The 23,934-nt window shown below is 44.6% G+C and overlaps 1 protein-coding gene across 1 annotated transcript in view; it reads left to right on the top strand.

Annotated features, from left to right (window-relative positions):
* Positions 1-23,934, top strand: part of KIRREL2 (kirre like nephrin family adhesion molecule 2) — a 30,326-nt gene that overhangs the window by 5,852 nt on the left and 540 nt on the right. Inside the window, exons 6-14 of the mRNA XM_030213379.1 lie at positions 1,552-1,657; positions 3,395-3,543; positions 9,037-9,164; positions 9,693-9,819; positions 14,614-14,714; positions 16,042-16,240; positions 19,118-19,234; positions 19,993-20,102; positions 23,077-23,160. Coding sequence (XP_030069239.1) covers positions 1,552-1,657; positions 3,395-3,543; positions 9,037-9,164; positions 9,693-9,819; positions 14,614-14,714; positions 16,042-16,240; positions 19,118-19,234; positions 19,993-20,102; positions 23,077-23,160 — 1,121 coding nt within the window. The remainder of the gene's footprint in view (positions 1-1,551; positions 1,658-3,394; positions 3,544-9,036; positions 9,165-9,692; positions 9,820-14,613; positions 14,715-16,041; positions 16,241-19,117; positions 19,235-19,992; positions 20,103-23,076; positions 23,161-23,934) is intronic.

Below are 23,934 nucleotides of genomic sequence, written 5' to 3'. Positions count from 1 at the left end.
TTCGGCCGAATACAAATAATGAAAAATATTATTTGACTGAATATGAATACCAAATATGAATAATGAGTATTAAACTTTAACATAACAAATAATAAAAGAAGCAATGTGAAATCAGAGATCAAGGTTTTATTTCAGTAGGATTTAGCACAATAGAGCCCCGGATTATTTGTATTTGAATTTAAATCACTATTCAGCCAAATAAGAATAATGTATTCAGAGCACTATTCAGGGGCCAAATCAAATCAAATATGAATACTCAGTACAGTCCTTCGTGTAAGTGCCAATTAAGGCACCACTGCACACGCACCATTATAGAATTCCCTTTACTTGTCCAACAAAAATGTATCATCTTATTGTTTTGTTTAATGCAGCAACTAAACTACTTTATTTTCAGGCTAACTACACTATTTGCAGTGCCGTAGCGAGGGCGGCTGCCACCTGGGGCGGTTCGCCACTGCGCACCCCCCACTCGGCGCGCATCCCCCTCCCCCGGAGTGCATTCTTACCAGTGGCGTAGGAAAGGGGGAGGGCCGGTCCGCCCCGAGTGCACGTCGCTGGGAGCTGCGTCGGCTCCGCTAGTTCCCTGCTCTCTCTGCCCCGGAACAGGAAGTAACCTGTTCCGGGGCAGAGGGAACAGGGAACCAGCGGAGCCAACACCCCCCCAGTGGCGTGCACCCAGGGCGGACCGCCCCCCCCCCCCCCCTTCATACACCACTGACTATTTGTCTCTTCTTAACTATGATCCAAGTGCAGGATCTGAGACATGAGCTGAGGGTGATATTTTATTGGCTTTTTGGTTCAGGCTAAGAATCTGCGTAGTATGAGGGTTACCACCTTGTCTCCTGATCCAGTGGGCCATTGAGAACAAATGATGATGTAACAGCCATTAGAAATGGAATGCCAGATATTCAGCTGGGGGCAGTCAGCATTTTGCTGATTGCTGTCAGCATTAACCTGGAAATTCAATGTCAGGACATGTCCGGGCACTAGCATTGATTTCCGGAGTGAGCTAATGCATAGCCTGTTAGGTGTGATATTCAGCACTTAACTGACTATGGGGCACCCTATAAAGTTAAGACTTTCTTTTATGCAGTTCCATCTATGTGGTTACTCTGGCCAGTTAACCGCTGAATATTGGCACTTAACCGGCCAAGTTCCGACTCTGCCTCTGGAATACTCTCAAAATAGCTAGTTTTTGTTTTGGCACTAACCGTTTATTTTCAGCAGCACTAACAGGTGATTTAATGGGCCAGGAGCCGTTTCTGGCCAGTTAAATCGCTTTGAATATCAACGTGGGGAGAATTAAATTTCCTATAACAAAAGAAAAAAATGTGATCTACTCTTCATTCTCTTTGGAACCCCCAGCACACACCTTCCCCCCAGCACACACTCTTCCAGATGCCAGAGGCATCTGCCTAAGCAATCTTAGAGTGTGAGAAACATGGTAGGATGCTGACTCTCTCTGTGTCTGTGCGGGATGTTGTGTCTGTGTGAGGAGATAATGCTTTAACCATGTCTCACTCGTACCTGTTTCTGATTTTCCCTTTGCAGACCCTCCAGCAGTCACTCTGTCTATCCAGCCACACACTGTTCTAGAAGGAGCGAAGGTGTCTTTCCTCTGCGCTGCCACATCCAACCCTGAAGTGACAGGATACAGGTAAGGCTGACACTGATGCAAGAGAGACCACCAAAATTCCTCCTCAAAGGAACCAAACCACATCACTCACCTCCAGAGGCTTCATTGGTAGTCAGTGGTATCAACATCTCATCCTATCTGAGAATGGGACGCTGGTACATAGGCATAACCCATTCTAACCTGATCCTACCCCTGTCATCTCAGCTCTCTCTCTCTCATCAAACTCACAGTTTTAAAAATCAAAGCATGAATATTGATAACTTATAGGCCTTTTAGTAGAAACATTTGCATTCTAATTTGGTTAGTATTCACAGATCCTTAGCAGAACATGATGTCATAGACTGCCTCTCTGTCTAGTCCTTAATGCCCTCTAGAGGTAGAAAAGAGGAACTGCACTGCTGGGGGAATGTTCAGGGCACTTCATAATGATTCCTAACACAAAGATTTAATTTAATTTAATTTGGCATTTGTAACCTGCTTTACCGACAAGTTCTAAGCTGTTTACATTTAATAGTATGTTTTCAAAAGATTAGCTAACATTAATTAGTAATAACTTACAGTGGAACTGTTCAGTATACAGTAAACAATTTTACATTACATCTTATTAACTAGCTAGACATGTTGCAAAGTTAGTCATGATGATGAATTACTGTTATGAAACATGAGGTTTCTATTCTGATGTTTAACAAGCAGATTGAAATATTCTCATAGTAAGGAAGGAGACTTGGGGGGAGAGCAGTTCTAATTTCTGGACCTAAATTCCAACGAACTCTGGTATCTGTAGCCCCTATATGAAATTAGCGCTACATGTACTAGAATGCATCAAAATGAGGACTGTCAGAAATCCAGGACTGGGAGCTGGGTCACTAGACAGCTCTGAGTTATGAGCACAGGCCTTGGCCAAGCTCACTGTACCTGCTAGCTCCATGTTTGTCTGGACAGGCTGAGTCCAGTTCTGGTTTTATTTCATCATTGAACATATACATTTGTGTTTTTCTTATAGAAATTGGGCCCACGGATGTTTATGGCCAGATGTCCTGCTTTATACAGGACAGTCCTGTTTGTAAAAAAAAAAAAAATGTCCAAAGTCCTGCTTAACCACGAACAGGCAAAAGAAGTGTGATGACATTTTGTATATGACACAATAAAGAACTAGGATTTTAAAAGGGGGGGCTCAGACAGTGTGAGGTATCAGTATCTCCCCCACACTTTCCCCTTTCGCTATTATCTTTCCTTCTGCTCTTTTCTTGCCTCTTGCCTATCCTATTTCTTTCTATGTCCCCACTAAGTTCTTCTCCATTTCCTCTCTTCTACTCTAAGTATCTCTATCTTCCACCACTCAAGCTCATTTCCATCCCCCCCTTTCCACCTCCTCCACCACCTCACGGCTGTCCCCTGCTAAGGTCCTGCTCCATCTCTTCTTCCCCTGCCAGTGTCCTCTTCATGTAGCCTCTCCTTCGATTCCTCTCTGTCCCTTAGGGTGTTCACTGTCTCTGCTCCTCCATCCCATCACCCTAACCTTCCAGTTAAAAGTTTTTGTACCTGTTCAGACAGAAAAGGCCGGAATAGTTCAAACTGCTATGTAATAAGTGTCATACAATATTCTTTGACCAGATCAGCTGTTTACCCATCACTTAGGTGTATTGAGTTGAGTGTAAGCATAGCATCCCTGCATGCTGCAAGTAGAAAGAGGAAGGGTCTTCAAACATGGATCACCCACATAAGCTACATTCCTCACTTTCTACATCTCTCCTATAGGTGGGCAAAAGGAGGAGTCCCCATCCCCGAGGCAAATGGTGCCAGCTATGAAGTCATAGTAGACCATACATACTTCACAGAACCGGTGTCCTGTGAAGTCTCCAATGCCGTGGGGAGCACTAACATCAGCACACTAGTGGACGTCCATTGTGAGTATAGACCAGTGATGCTTTGTTATTCTTTATTTACTTTGAATTTCTAAATGGCTTTTCTACTATTAGCTCAAAGCTGTTCACCACAGTGCTTTCTCTTAAAGTAAGAGCTCTTCCCGAAGCAAATGCCTCTTTGTTGGTTCTCTGCCTGGCCCTTGTTATTATTTTTCCTAGGTCTCTTTTCTTGTGTCCCTTACCCCAAACCCTCCACCCTCCTCAAAAGTGTATATCACATTTTCCATTTCAGTGTAAAAAAGATGCTTCTATCAGTGGCATAGCCAGAAGGCAATTTTTGGGTGGGCCAACAGGTTGGATGGATGGGCACCTGATATGCCCTGCCCACGCCCCTACTCCTACCGCACACCTACCACACTCCCAATAACTTACAAATCCGTGAGCGAATAACTAATTCAAATAGGCACAGTTTTCAGGCTCTCTTAAAAGTAGCTAAAGCCCCAGGAGAGAAAAAAAAACACCCACCCACACACACAACATACGATAAGCCAAAATAAGTCACTATACTAAAATACAATGCTGCCTCATCATTGTCCAGTAACAAGTCACTTTTCCTTTGCAGCTGTTTTCATGATTTAGAGTGTTGACATAAATTCCAAAAGCAAAAACATAAAGGTAATCATACTGGGTCAGAGTTGCCATCCTGGATGCAGAAAGTATAAAACAAATAAAACACAAACCCCCACCACCAGCAAAACTAAAACAAACCAACTTTTACTTGTAGAAAGGTTTGCTGCTTTCGTTCCTCGGCAGCGCTGCGATTCACACAGGCACTCCGCTCCCCTTTGCCGCATCTATCCGGCCCTCTCTGATGCACTTCCTGTTTATGTAGGGCCAGATGGACGCGGTGGGGGGAGTGGAGCTGCCTGTGTGAATGGCAGCAGTCAGAGCGCTGCCGGCGACAGGCAAAAAGAAGACATCTGCAGCAGTGGCGTACCTAGTGTATTTGACACCCGGGGCTGATCATTTTTTAACAACTCCTCCTCTATATGAAAAAAATATTTTTAATAATAATCCACGACTCACACAACAAGGGTGTACCTAGGAAAACAACCAAAATACAGAAGAACACCTAGGAAAAGGCAGCATCTTAAACACTGCAGTGAGCACTACAACATCAATACACCAATTGTAAAACTACACAAGACATTAGTAAAAATGATCCTGCCAACACAAAACCATGTCTTTTTCACATAGAACACAGATACATCCTCACCAAGTATAGAATAAGTAACCACAAACTAAAAACAGAAATATGTAGACAAAAGTTAAACTGAACCCCCAATAAGTCAGATTCTGCATACAATGCAACACCACAGAAACAGTGATGCATGTCCCCTAGTACTGTGCAATATAAAGATAGCACATGTAAATGTGAAAAAAACTGATAAATACCAATCACCACTTTACAAATTAACAAACAGAAATAAAACAAAAAATGGAAAATAAGATGATACTATGTTACTGGACTAATACATTTTTCAATTAGCTTTCAGAGGCCAAAACCTCCTTCCTCAGGTCAGCACAGTATATTGCTGTTATGTTATCCTGTCCTGACCTGATGATGGGTTTTTGGTCTCTGAAATTTAGTCAATAATGTATTAAACTAGTCTAATAGAAAGATCCAGTGGCGTACCAAGGGGGGGGCGGTGGGGGCGGTCCACCCCAGGTGCCAGTGGGTGGGGGGTGTTCCGCTCCCGCCGCCTCCCGTGGCCGTTCCCGCGGTGCCGCACATTAAAAAAAACGGCGAAGCAGCGTCGCAGGCAGCGCCTCGTGCCCTGCTTGTAAAAAAAAAAATCAAATCTCGTTCCTCCTTCTCCTCCTCGTCTTGACGTCTTGACGTCGACTCGGGCCTTCCAATCAAATTGATTGGAAGGCCCGAGTCGACGTCAAGACGTCAAGACGAGAAGGAAGGAGATTTGATTTTTTTTTTACAAGCAGGGCACGAGGCGCTGCCTGCGACGCTGCTTCGCCGGTTTTAACGGGACTGAGGTGGGGAAGGAGAGGGGCAAAAGGGACTCGGGTGGGGGTGTTCAGAGGGGAGAAGGGGACTGGGGTGGGGGTCTCAGACAGGGGAGAGGAGAAGGGGACTGGGGTGGGGGTGTTCAGAGGGGAGAAGGGGACTGGGGTGGGGGTCTCAGAGGGGAGAAGGGGAGGGGAGAAGGGGACTGGGGTGGGGATCTCAGACAGGGGATCTCAGAGGGGAGAAGGGGACTGGGGTGGGGGTGTTCAGAGGGGAAAAGGGGAGGGGAGAAGGGGACTGGGGTGGGGATCTCAGACAGGGGAGGGGGGAGGGGAGAAGGGGACTGGGGTGGGGATCTCAGAGGGGAGAAGGGGACTGGGGTGGGGATCGCAGACAGGGGAGGGGGAGGGGAGAAGGGGACTGGGATGGGGGTGTTCAGAGGAGAGAAGGGGACTGGGGTGGGGGTCTCAGACAGGGGAGGGGAGAAGGGGACTGTGGTGGGGGTCTCAGACAGGAGAAGGGGTCTGGGGTGGGGGTGTTCAGAGGGGAGAAGGGGGCTGGAACTGGGGGCTGAAAAAAGGGGCAGAGAGAGAGAGGGGACAGATCCTAGATGGAAGGGGGAGTGAGAGGGAGGGCAGACCCTGGATGGATGGGAGAGGGAGGGCAAATGGTGGATTGAAGGGGCAGAGAGAAAGGGCAGGCAGTGGATGGAAGGGACGGCAGAGAGGGCAGACACTGGATGGCAGAGAGAGAGAGAGAGAGTGAAGACAGATGCTGGATGGAAGGAAGACGGTGAAAAGAAGATGAGAAAAGCAGAAACCAGAGACAACAAACTGTAAATAAAATATATTTTTTTATTTTTTTTGCTTTAGGATAAAGTATTGTAGATGTGTTAAATGTTCATAATAGAACATGTAAATAAGGTAATCTTTTATTGGACTAATTTTAATACATTTTGACTAACTTTCGGAGAACAAAACCCCCTTCCTCAGGTCAGGATAGGATACTGTAACAGCACTATACTGTACTGACCCGAGGACAGAGGTTTTGGCCTCTGAAAGCTAAATGTATTAGTCCAATAAAATGGTATTATTTTACTTTCTATATTTGTTTTATTTCTATTTGTTAATTTGTAAAGTGGTGATTGGTACTTGTTAGTTTTTTTCAAATTTACATCTGCTGTCTTTATATTTTGCACAGTACTAGGGGACAGTTTCTGTTTCTGTGGTGTTGCATTGTATGCAGAGTCTGGCATTGGGGGTTCAGTTTAATTTTTGTCTAAATAGAAAGTTTATGATTACTTATTCTATAGTGGATTAGGGTGTATCTGTGTTTGTGAAAAAGACATGGCTTTCAGTTGGCATTGACTGTGCAGGATCTACGATCTGTACTATTCTGTCTGGTTTCGTTTTACAATAGGTGAATTGATGTTCTAGTGCTCACTGTAGTGTTTAAGATGCTTTCCTTTTCCTTGTGTGACTCGTAGAAATGACTGCTTATGGTATGGTAGAATTGCTCTATAGGTCCTGAGTGTTTTGTATTCTCGGCATGCCTAGTACTGGATTTGGGGGGGGGGGGGGTTAAAAAATGACCGGCCCCGGGTGTCAACTACCCTAGGTACGCCACTGGAAAGATCACCTTATTTTCATTTTCTGTCTATCACCACAACTATAATAATAAATCTTTTTTCTACCTTTGTTGTCTCTGGTTTCTGCTTTCCTCATCTTCTCTTCACTCCCTCCCTCTCCCTTCCCTTCTATCCAGCATTTGACCACTTTCTCTGCCCCTTCCACCCAGCGTCTGCCCTCTTTCTCTCTCCCTTCCACCCAGCGTCTGCCCTCTTTCTCTCTCCCTTCCATCCAGCGTCTGCCCTCTTTCTTTCTCCCTTCCATCCAGTGTTTGCCTGCTTTCTTTGCCCCTTCCATCCACTGTTGCTCTCTCTTCTATCCTGTGTCTGCCATCTCCCCCTTTCCACGTGGTGTCTGCCTGCTTTCTCTGCCCCTTCCATCCACTGTTGCCCTCTCTTCTATCCTATGTCTGCCATCTCCCCCTTTCCACGTGGTGTCTGCCTGCTTTCTCTGCTCCTTCCATCCACTGCCTGCCCTTTCTTTCCCTTCCATCCAGCCTGTGCCCCCTTTCTCCTTTTTATATGATGCACTCCAGCATCTCCCCCTCTCTCCATCTTTATCTCTCCTCTCCCCATCCCCATCCATCTTCTGCTTTCCAGTATCTCCTGTATATTTTACTTTTCTCCTTCCCCTATGGTCTGGTATCACTTTCTCTCCTCTTTCCACCCTTCTTTCCCCTTCCCCTGAGGTCTGGGATCACTCTCTGCCTCTCCACCCCCTCTTCCTCTTCGGTCCGGCATTGCTTTTCCTTCTCTCTCCACCCTCCTTTTCCCTTCTCGTGAGGTCTGGCATTGCTCTCCTTCTTCTCTCCACCCCTATTTCCCCTTCAAACTGACATCGCCAGGTGATCTTCCTCCTCTCTCCACTCCCCCTTATCCTTTCCCTGAGGTCAGGTTGACATCGCTCTTCTACATCAGCTCTCTCCACCCCTACCCCGCTCTGCAGACCTCCAAGCTTTCCAGGCCCACCGGCAGCATCAGCTATGTAAAAGCTGCCTTTAGCCTGCCCCAGAAGCTTTCTCTGTACAGCTTCATATCGCTGATGCACGCTCCCGGAGGTCTGGAAGTTAAAAGGCCTGCGGGGGGGGGGGGGGGGGGGGAGGAAAGTGGAGCGAGGAGGGAGAGTGATACATCGCACTAGTTGGAGGGAGGGGACGCCGGAACGGAACCTTCATTGCAGCAGGCAGCAGCACCAGCACTGCATGAATCGGGGGAGGGGGGAAGCAGCACCCCCCTTAGGACCTGCACCTGGGGTGGGCCGCCCCCACCACCCCGCCCTTTGTACGCCACTGATCTGCAGGGACCGAGGCAGCGGCAGAGAGGAGAAGAATTTCAGGCACGCAGGGCCAGGCAACGCTGCTGAACGCTCCCGGACGGCCGTACCCAGAGCGGGAGAAAAGGCAGCAACAGCAAGGGATGTTGGGTGGGCGGGCCTGGAGGGAAAGTGGCTGGGCCTGTCCAGGCCTGCCCGTGGCTACGCCCCTGGCTCATATTTTATTAAGCACACAAGCCCTGTGTTTAAATACCTCTTCCCTGCAGCCTCTCATCAGCTATTCATGCTGTATTCATAGCCACAGAGACTGCAAGCCCACATTTGCACAAGTCATTTCAGTAAGAATTGGGACGTCCAGGTCAGGACATGCCCAATTTTTCAAATGTCCATATTTGTAACAAAGAAACAGAAAGACTGACTCAGCCTGTCGCTAATATCTCAGAACCGTGCAATGACCTCATTGTGGAAAGATGTAGGTGTTTCAGGAGTACAACTGTGTCATAGGTAAGGGACCACAGTCACAAGTTCTTCACACTACAGAAATCTACAGAAGTCTACAGAACATCTTTCCACGCTAACTGACATCCATTTTTATCCTTTTTTTTCCCACAGTTGGTCCGCGCTTGACATCTGAACCCAAGCCTGTGAATGTGGACGTTGGTTCTGATGCAGCCTTCACCTGCAGCTGGGCAGGGAATCCACCGCTTACCTTGGCCTGGACCAAGAAAGGCTCCAGTGTGGTGAGTCCATGACCAAACAAGAGAGCAATAAGTAACTATGGGAGGATGCCTTATATAGTACCGAGAAAATTAATTTTTTATGTGAAGATGGCCAACTCTTGAAGCCTGTTATGAGGATTACTCTAGGATAAGTATTGGTATGAATTAAAAGTCATATTCCAGTGCTTTAGATTAGACTTTTTTTTAATTGTACAGCATTTTGTACATAGAATAAGGGGTTGTCCCTTGCATAGCTATTGCTACTTCATATCAAATCAATATCAAAACTAAAATAAATAATAAATAAATACATTTCTACGGCTTTTTGAGTGTGTAGATCCCAAGAAAAGATCCTGCTTTTACTGCAAGCAATCACAAAGTATTCTCTGGGCCGTGGCTGTCAACAGCAATGTAATATTTGAGTGACAATAGTGTTGTCACACAAATATTGTGTGACAATAGTGTTGTCACACACGGTGTGAGCTGTGTCAGAGATGAGAGACAGATATCGCTGTGCTCACAGCCTACCTGTTTTTCTCACACCCATAGGTTCTGAGTAATGGAAACACATTGCATCTGAAATCCATAAGCCAAGAGGATGCTGGGGTATACGTCTGCAAGGCCATTGTACCACGCATTGGTGTGGCAGAAAAAGAGGTGCCTCTGACAGTGAATGGTGAGTTTAGCTCCAGCAGTGGCCCCTCATGACTGAGGGCTACTAGTGATACCATGCCACCTAGAAATGACTAAATCAGCCCTGGTTTTCCCATCACTGCATGTGTAGAGATGTAAAACCAAGCTGTATGGAAGGAACTTTCCTTGTATGCAATAAGATAAAACCAAGTGAAAAGATCTGTCAAAGGCAGATCAGAGAAAGGAGAAGAGAGGACCAAGCGTAGGTGCCACCTCTGTGAGTGTAGTGGATGCTTGAGCACCTCCAATTTTCTGTTTTAATTACTGTTTATTGAATATTGTAAACTGCTTTGATATTTGATTTATGTAAGGCAGTATAGTAAATATCATAAACTATAAGAATATAACAATCAGCAGCACAATCATGACATGACATTAAAACAATAAAAACTATATCCTAAAATAAAATCAATAATGGTAATAGAAAATAAAAAGTGAATAATGAATAATGAAAACAGGATGAGGTAATATACAGGATGCAATGAACATGAATCGTGAGTGGTATCAAATAAGAGATGAGGAGTAAAATGAATGGGCAGTGAAATTAAATAGATGGGCAGTAAAAAAGTAAAAAATACTTATTGAGAAAGACATATTGAGGCATATTTTCAAAGCACTTAGACTAGTCTAAGTGCTTTGAAAATGATCCCCATAGTCTGTGAGCAAATGTGACCAGTGTGGCAATGAGACATTAGAGAAAGGGTGACCAAATAAATCACAGTAACTGCTTGAAGTGAAAGAGTAATATATGTGTTGGAAATAGACTATCCTACCTGTAAAACAGCAGCTAATCTATGCAGGTTAGAGTATCTACTACTACTACTACTACTGTAAATCATTTCTATAGCGCTACCAGTCGTACGCAGTGCTTCACAATTGAACATGAAGAAAAGACAGTCCCTGCTCAAAGAAGCTTACAATCTAAATCAGGACAGACAGACAGGACCAATAAGGATAAGGGTAGGACAGATAGAAGAACACATAAGGAAGGGACTATTGAAGAGAGGAAGACAAGATAAAGGTTACGAGCAAGTGAAAAGTTAGGAGTCAAAAGCAGCATCAAACAGGTAGGCCTTTAGCCCGGATTTGAAGGCGGCTAGGGATGGAGCTAGACGTAATGGCTCAGGAAGCCTATTCTAGGCATAAGGTGCGGCGAGATAAAAGGAACAGAGTCTGGAGTTAGCGATGGAGGAGAAGGGTGCAATTAGGAGAGATTTGCCTAGTGAACGGAGTTCCTGGGAAGGAGTGTAGGGGAGAGATGAGTGGAGAGGTAGTGAGGGGCTGCAGAATGAATGCACTTATAGGTCAATAAGAGGAGCTTGAATTGTGTATGGAAACGGATAGGGATCCAGTGAAGTGACTTCAGGAGAGGGCTGATATGGGCATAACGACTTTGGCGAAATATTAATCATGCAGCAGAATTTTGAACAGATTGAAGAGGAGTATCAGGAGGTATCGAGACTAAAGTATGGGCATCAATAACACCGAAACTGTAAATATTAAAAATCTGAGTTGGGATTTTAGAAAGTGTGATTATAAAACGACAGGTGATATGCACTGGACCCAAATAAAGTATGAACCAGAAAATGTAAACCAAATGATGCAAACCTAATTCAAACTCCATGAACTGTGAATGAGTCAAACCGGCCATGAATAGAAACAATGCATCTGATTCCCAAAAATAAATAGGCAAAAAATATCTGCTAGTGTCATACAAAAATATATAATGATGTGTATCTAAAAACTACATGGCACATACTCATTTTTTGAGTCTCACACACACAAACTGTGCATTGCAAAACATAGACAAATCTTCCCAAATCTGGCAGTAAATACATGCCCAAAGTGAGACTCCAAATGTGTCTTTATACCAAGATCATAATATGCCACCATATCATACATTTTGTTAAGGATGGTGTCATCAAAAAGGCAAATGTTAGTGAAAATATTTAAAAAAGGAAGTGCAGTTGAAAATGTAGACGCTGTATACAGACAGAAAGATGTCATTTTGAGGAATGTCCTTTAGGTGGGACCAGAGCCATCAATTTTTCAGAGTTTTAATTGAAGGCTGCAACGTTACTAATTGTCAAAGGCCCGGGCCTCCTATTGGCCAAGCAATAAAAGCTTTAATATTCCTTGGCTGAAGGTCTTAACTAGAGAATGACACAGGGATAAAATCTGTCCCCATTCCCGCCCCATCCCAGTGGGTTCTGTCTCCGTCCCCACTCCATCCCCGCAGGCCCTGTCCCCATCCCCACCCCGTCCCCACAGGTTCTGTCCCCCATCCCCATGGGCTGTGGTCTCATCTGCAAAACCCTCAAACACTTATGATTTTATATTTAAATCTTTTTATTAAAGTATAAAAAGGAACAATATCCTGTGCAACTGTTGTGTATGAATTACAAATAGAAAGCAGTAATAACAATGAGCAGCTATAATAACCTCTTCCACCAACACCATCCTCTACCCTTCCAACCCCAACAATAGCTGACTACTACTACCCCAAGGAATCCTAATCCACCATGTTAAAATGTCCAGGGGTACAAAATACAACCCATTCTATATGCCCTAGAGGGGAGAAATATGCTCTATGAAGTACTGTTATGATTTTTTAATCTGTGGATGAATAAGAAGTCATTAACAATCTCAGGATTCAGTCTAACTCTCCTGTCTTCCACAGTCCCTCTTGCAATAGAAGATGTTTTCTTAGAAGATGTGCTGGTAGCAGGATGTACAGGATCCCCCATGCAAATTTTGCTAGCTGTGGCCAGCATGTTTGCTTGTTTTTTTCCAAAAAATAAAAATATTGTTGTCTGCATCAATCAAACATAAATAACAGTCCAGTTCATTAACAGACTTCAAAGTAGAAAGTGATATGGAGACAAAGTTTATCCCCGTCCTCACGGGCTCTGTCCCCCATCCCCACCTCGTCCCCGTGGGATCTGTCCCCGTCCCCATCTCCGCAGTTACTGGGAATCCCCGCCCCCATGTCATTCTCTAGTCTTAACTCTCCCTGGATAGAGTGCATTGCTATTTACCAACAGAGCTGTCATATGATTCAATTTAAGAAAGATAACTTTGGGCCATTCCTAGGTTTTCAGCTTAAATCCCAAAGCATTGTAGTATCTGTAGTCCTTACGTCTGTGATTTGAATTCAGGGCTACAAGTACCCAAATGCATCAGGATAGAACATGGTTGCTTAACCTAGTCCTTGGGACATACCCAAGTCGGCTAGACTTTTAGGAGGTCCACAATGAATAGACATGGGCAGATGTGCATGCACTGCCTTTATTGTATGCTGTTCACTGTGGAGATCCTGAAAACCCTGTCCCCAGGACTGAGTTGAGAACCCTTGGGATGCAATGATCCAAAATCCAAGACTGGCCTAAGTTTCAGCAGAGTCACCTAACATGTCTGCACTTGTTGCTTTGTAAGGAAGATTCTTCAGATGACCCCAAACCAATCCTGGTTTTACCACCATTTCATTTTGGCTAGAAAGAGAGAGAAAAAGAAGTCAAAAGAACTCTTATGAAGAGAAAACACAGACAGAGGGAAGGAATAAGAAAATGACTAGACAGGAGAAAAGAAGATTGAACTGAAATTAAGGAACGGAAGGGAAAGACTAATTGTCACAGAGATGGCCGCACTCTCTCATAGCCCGGCTCACCTCTTACCATTGGTGGGAATTAGGGCTGGGCTCTGTAGCATCCCCCAGTGCCTCTAGTTGCTCTCCTGGGGCAGCGGAGTGCCAACACGGCTGTTTCCGGCTTACCTGGGCCTGCCGCGGGTCGGGTGAGGTTGGGGCTGATGCTCCTAGGCTCTTATAAAGGGCCAGCGCTGGGAACTCAAGGAGGTGCTCTTTGATTAAATCGGGGGCTGGGGTCCTTTTAAGAGAGCCAGGAACTCTCTCAGTGCCTTTGCAAGGGGTTGTCTACCTCTAGGTGGTGTCCTTGTCTTCAGCTCCTGCCTGTCTCCAGCTCCAGCCTTGTTTTCAGCACCTGCCATGATCCTAGTCTTTTCTCCCTTCCTCACTCTAGTCCTTCTCTAGCTACCAGCCCTCGAGACTTTGGATCACTCCCTGTCCGCCTCCTTGACTTAGAATCTAGACTGGCTTCTCTGCTACTCCTGGACTTTCACTTATCCCGACTCCAGCCTACCTGATGGAGCCTTGATCTGACAATCCTGTGCTTAGTCTGGGTGTGACTCGCCTTCCGCCAGTCAGGACGTGCTCACCCTCGGGTTGGCTAGGTAGTGTCAACTAGGCTGTGGTCCAAGGGCTTACCCTTCCAGCTGTGTGACACTAATGATAGGAGCAACAGAAAGAAAATGGAGTAATTTGAATACTCCTCTTGACCTTTAGATAGAATGGACCTGATACTCAACTATGGCAGCCAGTGTCTAAAGTTAAGCATCAGTGCTTAACTCTTTTCACATATGTAACAGTGCTATCTTAGCTAGAAGCTAAATAAATGTATGCCCAGTGACTGTTTAGCTGCCAAATATCAGTGCTAAACATATCAGTGTCTGTGCTGCCCTCAACCTATCACAGTGCCAGTCCCTATTAAAATATATACAATTTGGTCATTTAACAAGTGAAAAGGTCCAGTTTGATATATGTAAGCACCAGAAATTAAGGAATAAGGAAGCTAAGTCTGCAGATGCAGAAATTCTTTTGAACATCAGGCTCTGTGTCTATTGCTAGAAGGAGTCATGGTAGCTCTTATGATACCTGCCATGACATTGGTTCCTGTTGGTAAGCTCTCTTTTTTCTGTCCAGGCCCGCCTATCATCAGCATCAACTCAGTCCTCCCAACAACAGTGGGTTCCAAGGTCCGTATGGAGTGTCTTGTGGAGAGCACACCTATCCCTGACCGCATTGTAAGTATTGTGTGAGAGATTCTTCCCAGTAAAAAGAAACTTATTCTCATCTTTCTTTCTCTGTTCTGTCCTCCATAAGCAATGAATACAAGGAGTGATGACAAGTTGAAGAGATCAGGAAGTCTTTATTAATAGCACAATAATGACCTGACACGGCCATGTTTCGGCATCAGAGCCTGCATCAGGGGTCAAGTAAATCTCTTGTATTGTAACTGGAGAATAAACCAAAAGAATTATGGCTATATGGCTTCCTTTAATTTGAAAAACGAAGAACTCAACTGCACGTTTGATGTCATTGACGAGCATTGTCGCTATGGTGTTTCTCCAGTTGAGTTCTTCGTTTTTCAAATTAAAGGAAGCCATGTAGCCATAATTTTCTTGGTTTATTCTCCAGTTACAATACAAGAGAGTTACTTGACCCCTGATGCAGGCTCTGATGCCAAAACACGGCTGTGTTGGGTCGTTATTGTGCTATTAATAAAGACTTCCTGATCTCCTTTACAACTTGTCCTCACTCCTTGTATTCATTGTTTTTGCTGTCCGTGAGGATTCCCTTCCTCACTTCTTGTTCTTTTGCTGTCCTCCATAAGAACATAAGAATAGCTGTATTGGGTAAGCCCAATGGTCTATCTAGTCCAGAATCCTGCTTCCAACAGTGCCCAATTCAGGTCACAAGTACCTGGCAGAAACCCAATTAGTAGCAATATTCCATGCTATCAATCCTGAGGCAAGTAGTGGCTTCCCCCATATCCATCTCAATAACAGACTATGGACTTTACCTCCAGGAACTTCTCCAAACCTTTTTTAAGTCCAGATATGCTAACTGCTGTTACCACATGCTCTGGCAGCGAGTTCCAAAGCTTAACTATTCTTTGAGTGAAAAAATATTTCCTCCTATTTGTTTTTAAAATATTTCCATGTAATTTCATTGAATATCTCCTCATCTTTGTACTTTTTGAAAGAGTGAAAAATTGATTCACTTCTACCTGATCTACACCACTCAGGATTTTATAGACCTCAATCGTATCCCCCCTCAGCCATCTCTTTTCCAAGCAGAAGAGCCCTAACCTCTTTAGCCTTTCCTCATATAGGAGGAGTTCCATCTCCTTTATCATTTTGGTCCATTTTCTCTCTCCTCTTTTTTCCCTTGCCTTCTCTCCCATCTCCTTCTCACTTTCATAGTGTCTGTGTTTTCCGTCTCTCCACTTTGACTGTTTGCCACTATCCATTCCAGTTCTTCTTCCACCACACCTTGAATCTTTCTTTCCATGTTAAACATTTTCTCTCTATTTCCCTCTCTCTGCCCTGCCCTTTCTCTGTCTCTTAGACATGGACATGGGGAGACAGCATGCTGGACAGCGGCTCTCTGGACCGGTTCACGGTGCATACGATGATGACAGAAAAGGGTATGATGTCCACTCTGGTTATCGAGGAAACATGGGAAGCAGACTTCAATCTTCAGTATAACTGCACGGCCTGGAACCACTTTGGTTTCCAATCTGCCTTCATAAGGCTCAAAAAACAAGGTGAGTCCCCCCCCCCCCCCCCCCCACCATACACCACCCTTCTGTTTGTACCTTCTTTGTCCTGTCTATTTCCCTCTCAGACTCTTGATTTGTTCCTTCTTCCAATACATTGTCTCTCCTTCTCTTTCCTAACCCTAACCCCTCACCTATTATTACTTATCATTTTTATAGCACTATTAAACACACAGCACTGTATAGATACATATTAACTACTGTCCCTGCTTCACGGAGCTTACAGTCTGGTCAGGTCCATTTATTATAGTGAATATGGTTCAAATCGCAAAGACTGGAAGAGCCAATATTTAGGATTTAAAAGGATGTGAATGTTTTGAGAGGGGCCATGAAGCACCAACTCGGGAAGTCTTTCTGGATATCTGGTGCAGCAAGGTGAAAAGGACGCAAATAGAGAAGCACACCAATAACAGAAACTTTCCTGATGAACAGAGGTTCTTAGGAGAGTGAGGAGTTGCAGAGTAGGTGGTAGTTGAACATCCAGGCAGTGATGCCAGACAAGTAGGTTGAGATTTGGAACTGGATTCTGGCTGAAAGTTTCGGTACAGAGAGATAAATCTGAGAGCCACTATTGTAAAAACAGTACTGAAAGCCATAGGAGGAGAACAACAGAGGAGAGTGACAAAGAAAGAAGAGGACTCAAGTAAAGGCAATATCAAGGTAAAAAAACAAGTTTGAAAACAGCAGATAGATCAAGAAGAATGAGGAAAGAGTTAAGGTCTCTGGTCTTGGCCATGAAGTGTTTTCTAGAGTGTTTGGGATAGGAGGTAGTGTTCTATTGTGGATTAAAAACTGGTTAAAAGATAGAAAACAGAGAGTAGGGTTAAATGGTCAGTATTCACAATGGAGAAGAGTAGTTAGTGGGGTTCCCCAGGGGTCTGTGCTGGGACCGCTGCTTTTTAACATATTTATAAATGACCTAGAGATGGGAGTAACTAGTGAGGTAATTAAATTTGCTGATGACACAAAGTTATTCAAAGTCGTTAAAATCGCGGGAGGATTGTGAAAAATTACAAGAGGACCTTACGAGACTGGGCGTCTAAATGGCAGATGACATTTAATGTGAGCAAGTGCAAAGTGATGCATGTGGGAAAGAGGAACCCGAATTACAGCTTCGTCATGCAAGGTTCCACATTAGGAGTCACAGACCAAGAAAGAGATCTAGGTGTTGTCGTTGATGATACGTTGAAACCTTCTGCTCAGTGTGCTGCTGCGGCTAAGAAAGCAAATAGAATGTTAGGCATTATTAGGAAAGGAATGGAAAACAAAATGAGGATGTTATAATGCCTTTGTTTCGCTCCATGGTACAACCGCATCTCAAATATTGTGTTCAATTCTGGTCGCCGCATCTCAAAAAAGATATAGTGGAATTAGAAAAGGTACAGAGAAGGGCGATGAAAATGATAAAGGGGATGGGACGACTTCCCTATGAGGAAAGGCTAAAGCGGCTACTCTTCAGCTTGGAGAAAAGGTGACTGAGAGGAGATATGATAGAGGTCTATAAAATAATGAGTGGAGTTGAACGGGTAGATGTGAAGCGTCTGTTTACGCTTTCCAAAAATATTAGGACTAGGGGGCATGCGATAAAGCTACAATGTAGTAAATTTCAAACGAATTGGAGAAAAAGTTTCTTCACTCAACATGTAATTAAACTCTGGAATTCGTTGCCAGAGAATGTGGTAAAAGTGGTTAGCTTAGCGGAGTTTAAAAAAGGTTTGGACGGCTTCCTAAAGGAAAAGTCCATAGACCATTATTAAATAGACTTGGGGGAAATCCACTATGTCTGGGATAAGCAGTATAGAATGTTTTGTACTTTTTGGGATCTTGCCAGGTATTTGTGACCTGGATTGGCCACTGTTGGAAACAGGATACTGGGCTTGATGGACCTTTGGTCTTTCCCAGTATGGCAATACTTATGTACTTATGACTCTCTCTGTGGAATGTAGAGGATGGACACCCAGTTGGAACAGGGAGAAGATAGATGGGATTATAGTTAGCTGGGCACGTAGAGCCAGAGAAAGTTTCTTGAAGAGAGAGGTGATCCTGGCATGTTTGAGGCTGTTGGAAAAGCAGTAGACTGCAGATGTGATAGTCAGACTGGATAGTTCTGGGAAGACAGATCTGAGGACTGATTGGGATGGGAACAAGTGGAGAGTTTGGAGAAGCAAAAAAGTTGGGCAGTTTCCTGCAGTGTGATTTCAGAGATAAGGAATGCATTTCTCTGTGCCCATTATTCTTTCTGTTTCCTAACTTCAAACACATGCAGGAAAAATTATCTGAGCTCTCAAAACAAAGCTCAAAACACGGCTCTTCCAGCATTTTATGTTTTCTAAAGGGCTTTTTTCCTGAACTGGTAATCTCAAACCTAATTTAAGTAGGAAAGGAATATGAATGCCATTTTAAAATTAGAATTAAATTCTATCCCTAGTTTTACCCTAATCTACATTGTAAATATATCCATAAACCACAATCCTACATTTAATTCAAGCCCTAAATCCAATATATCCATAAACCACAATTCTAAATTTAATTCAAGCCCTAAATCCAAGGCTAACTCCAAAATTGTGGTAACTATAACCTTAACTTAGCCCTCACTCTACTCTGAACCATAATCCTATCTCTGTCTCTAACCACTACTCTGTCCTACCTGTCTTTGACCATGTTTTCTCTTCCCCAACCCCAATTTTTCTGTTTCTCTCAGCACTATAAACCTATGTTTTTATCTATCTATCTTTCTCTCTTTTTCTTTTTATCTGTCCATCTTGCTCTCTCGCTTACCCCAAGCTGACATAGCGGTAAGCCGTGTGGATAGCTGGATTTTTGGAAGCCTTGCTCACATCCCACTCCCTTCTCGCTTTTCTGCAGCCGTCCTTCCGCTCATGGTCATTGCAGCGTCTGTGGCTTCCGGTGTTGCTGCCTTCCTCTTCTTCATCATCATCATCTCATTGTGCTGCCGTTACCGCTATCGTCACCCTGGGAAAGGTCAGCTCATAAATATCATACAGCCATATGTGGGACATTCAGCATGGCAAAGCTTATATGTGTTTAGTAGTATACCTCATCCATGCATCAGTCAATATATATTTGGATTTAGTGATGCCTTTTCAGTAGTAATTCATGGTGAGTTACATTCAGGTACAACAATTATTCCCATTCCCAAAGAGCTTACCATTTAAGTTTGTACCTGAGGCAGTGGAGGGTTAAGTGATTTGTTCAAGGAACAAGGGGTATCAATGGGAATTGAACCCTGGCTTCTCTGGTTCTCAGCCCACTGCTCTAACCACTAACCAGTATCCTACTGTCCATCAATAATGCAACACATACATGTATGTACACACACACTTATACTTACATGCAAATATACAAAAACAGAGAAAGTGACAGCAGATAAAGACTGTACATCCTATCCAGTCTGCCAGTCCACACCAGCTGCTCATCCCTTCCCCTCCATCAGAGATACATTGTTCCGTGAACCATGATTTCATGTCAGCATATACATGAAATTGAGGTTTATGTGTTGCATACCCTATACACATATTTGCAGACATATCAGTACACACTAAACATAACGGCACATTATTGATATCAACACATGAAACTATCTAGTCGTGCGAATACACTAATTCATAAGTATGCAGTTTTAAAGCATAAACACATGTTTGTGCTCTGCCATGCAATGCATATTTCTTGAAATCAGATGACTGCTCTGCTCACTCCTTTCCTACACCCTCCCACTACAGCAAAACACGAAACCAGGATCTCCAAAGCCGACATCCACGTCCAGATAACCTCATGTGACCAGAGCCCATGCCGACCAAATGATGCAGAGGATGACATGAAGGAGCCTATGGTATGGCCTCTCTCGATATCTTTTCTCTTAGAGCTGGAGCAGAGTACAAGGAGAGGTGGGGTGGGGTAAAAATAAGGCATTGACCACAGGCCATGCAAGCAGTGGCATTCCTAGGGGGGCTGACACCCGGGGCGGATCGCCGATGCGCCCCGCCCCCCCCCCCCAGGTTCAGCACCCCCCCCCGGAACAGCGCGACGCCCCCCCCCCAGCAAAGAACCCCCGATCCCCCGACGAAAGAACCCCCCCCCCCGGGTGCACGCCACTGCGGGGGGGGGGTGCCGCGCGCCTGCCGACTCTTCGTTTTCATGCTCCCTCTGCCCCGGAACAGGAAGTAACCTGTTCCGGGGCAAAGGGAGCATGAAAATGAAGAGCTGGCAGGCGCGCGGCACCCCCCCAGCGGCGTGCACCCGGGGCGGACCGCCCTCACCGCCCCCCCCCTTGGTACGCCACTGCATGCAAGATAGAGCTGGGGTGCAGGAAAATGGAAAGGAAGCACAGGGATAAATGCACTGAGCTGTGGATCAGCCCATAATGGCAGTGGTATGATTTCAGAAGACCTCAAAGAAAGCATTGGGATACATCTGCCCTAAACAGCAGTGTTACAACAGTCTTGGGCTTCTAAGAAGGTAGAGGTGATGTGCTTGGACGTATCACGGTTAAAATCCAAACTTCTATGAGTGTGGGGAAACCATTTGTTTACAACAATCTCACTAACTTCAGTGACTGTGAGGATTATTATAAAATTCGGTAATATGGCCGAGAAGATGGCCTGGGAGCTGGTTTAATTATTGGTTTTGTAAGAAGCAGGTTGAAGTTTTCAAGGCCTGAAATTAAAGAGGTGATGGAGATCATTACTGAGGCAGAAAGTGCTTGGAACAAATATGGAGGGCAGTGGTGGGAAAAGGGTTGAGGGAACAGATAACCAACCAATATGGCAAAGGGGGACTTGCTGTTGAGTTTCATAAAGGATTTGTTTATGCACATCTGCTCAAACTGGATGAATTTCAACTAGGCAGACTGGATCAGGTACTATACTACTTTATTAAACTATGGCCAGGTTAGTCATGGAAATATAGAATCAAAAGCAAATAAAGATCTCCAGGCCATCCAGACTGACTCAGCCCCTTCCCCCTTCCTCCCGTGACACCACAGAGCCGACTGGATCTCTTGAGTTGTTCTTGTTTCCCTATTTATGAGGATCATTCATGTTCACCCTATGATCTACCTTTCACTTCCCCATCACTGAGGGTCCTCTGTGCCTGGCCCAAGCTTTACCCTGTGCTTCCCCATCAATGATGACCCTTCATGCCATAGGTGCCCCGTATAAGAGGCTACCCTGATCATCTTGTGTTTCTTCTGCTGCCCGCCGTCTCCATCGTCATTTTTACTGCCCTGAAGAGTTCTGCCATGGCACTGGCGATTCAGAGTCAGCCTTCTGCCAGAGTCGGGGCTTTCTCTTCAGGCGCGTCTCACTCCTACCTCTGCGGAAAAGAGGAAGTTACGTTAGAGTCCAGGACGCCCCTGTGGAGAAGCCCCGACGCTGGCAGAAGGCTGACTCTGAATCGCCAGTGCCAAGGCAGAACTCTTCAGGGCAGTAAAAATGACGACTGGAGACAGCAGCTGCAGGCAGCAGAAGAAACAGGGAGAAAGATGCAAGACTCGGGGTGGGGGGGGGGGGGGAAGCTGCCCAAGGAGGTTTAATAGAGGAGTGGAAGTGCCTTTGTAGCCCAGTAAGTAAACAAGGAAGTCAATTTGTTTAATGTGTTCCCCCCCCCCCCCCCCCCCCCCCCCCCCCCCGCATAGCCATCATCCTCACTGCCTTCTCACCAAACAAAACAAGCAAACTTATGAGCTGCTGCATCCAGGTTGTTCTTGATTGTTGATCCGTAACAAGGCTAAAGCTGTTTCTGTTAATAGGCACGGTATTGCAGCTGGTAGAAAAAACGATTATAAACTCTGTAGTTTGTGCTTATATATCCTGTTTCTGTTTCTTGAGAGTTTATCTGAGTTTATCTTAAACTGTTGTTGTACTCTGCCTTGGGAAGCTGGTGTTATAAAGATGATAGAATACTGTATATTGAAATTAAATGGAAGTAGAATTAAACTCACCTTTCATTGGGGCACATGGAATCACATTTTAATGTCATCTCATTTGTAGGAATTTACATTTTAGATACACAACTGGATTATTCCTTTTTTTAGGCATGTTTCAGGGACAAGTGGTTTTATAGGTCAAAATAAAAATACATATATTTTTTAATGCACATCTCTTTTGTTTAAACATAACTAAATGGGCTATAAGCCCCTAATGGTGTATTAGGTTCTGCCCAGTGTAATATTTATGGTACAGTAAGGTTCTGAGTGTGTTTTTGCATAAAGATGTGCATAGTGTTTTGCAGTTGAGCGATTGTGGTTAGTATATGCTTTGAGCAACCACTTTATTATTTGACATATGATACATATCTAATATCTAAATTTAATAAAAGGTATTAACTGTGACTTTTATTTTAATTTATTTTTTTTCTGTGTGTTATCAGACAATTATGGATTTAAGCTCCACCCCTGGCCCCACCCCTAACCCCGCCCCCTTTAGCCTCCCCAAACACTGACCGCCTATGCTTCATGCCTCTACTAGACTTTATCCCTCACCCCCCCCCCCCATTACTGAGGATCTTCTGTACCTGTCCTAGACTGTACCCCACACCTGCCTGTTGCAGTCGATCCAATGTGACTGCTCCAGACCTTGAATCCCAATACTGCTTTTTCCTCAATTTCCCTGGGAGGCTACTCTGTGCATCTCATCTTTTCTATACAGAAAGGTTCTCCTATGCAGCTTCTTATTTAACGTTATATCATCATGTAACCTCATAGAGTGATGCAAGAACAGGATTACAGTGAGTCTGTGAGTAGGAGGTGGTGTGGCAGATCTGTAATCAATGGTAAACTCATCTATACCTTTGTCTTTGCCCTATAGGCAACAGACAGTGAATCGCCAGCAACATCACGCACGGAACACAGCGAAATCCTGGAGGAAGATGAGGGAAGCCAGGACCTAAAGGTAGATATCATCACCAACCCCAGAATACAGAATAACTTGTTCACTCTCTCTCTCTCTCTCTCTCTCAGGCTGGTGCAGGAGTATGGGGCACCTTAGGGGAACTTCAGCCTTGTGCCCTCCTCTGGCCACTAGAACCACCCTGAGATTTTGATAATTAGACTCAACCATAATAACCACCACTTCTGGAATGATCCTGCAAAAATAATAACTGAACATGATGCTTTGAAATATTAAACTTTGTTTTGTGCGTGTGTATATATACACACACACAAAACAAGGCAAGGGCAAATTAGTTGCCCGGGTAAATGGGTAATTTGAAAATTGTCTACCCTGCCTGCAAGTAAACAGGTGTGCTGAAGGTTCTTGGCTCTCATAACCTATTGTTTTGCTACTTCCCAGAAGCTGCCACCTTAGGCAACTGCCTAGTTTGACTGATGGTTATGCCAACTTTGTCCTTCTTACTGTTTTTCTTGCTCCTTCTCTCCATCTCTTTCCCTTTCTTTATCGGTCTATCCATTTATATCCATTTCCCTCTCTGTATCACTGTCCATTTCTGTCTGTCCTGTGTTCCTTGACTAGCACCCATCTTCCCAGAGGCAGAGGGCACAGCCAGAGACCCAACTCCCTGCCCACAGGACAAGCACTGTGATTTGAACCATTAGGCCAGCCATCTATCCGTTTCCCCATAAATCTGATACTCTCAAGCAGAAATTATATGGGTAATCAAATGTATAATATCAATAATATTCCTCCCATAAACAAGTCTCACCCATT

This window comes from Microcaecilia unicolor, chromosome 8 (genome assembly GCF_901765095.1).
Source record: "Microcaecilia unicolor chromosome 8, aMicUni1.1, whole genome shotgun sequence".
In the NCBI taxonomy this organism is placed as follows: Eukaryota; Metazoa; Chordata; class Amphibia; order Gymnophiona; family Siphonopidae; genus Microcaecilia; species Microcaecilia unicolor.
The sequence above is the reverse complement of the archived record's forward strand: the minus strand, read 5'-3'. Positions and strand labels throughout refer to the sequence as shown.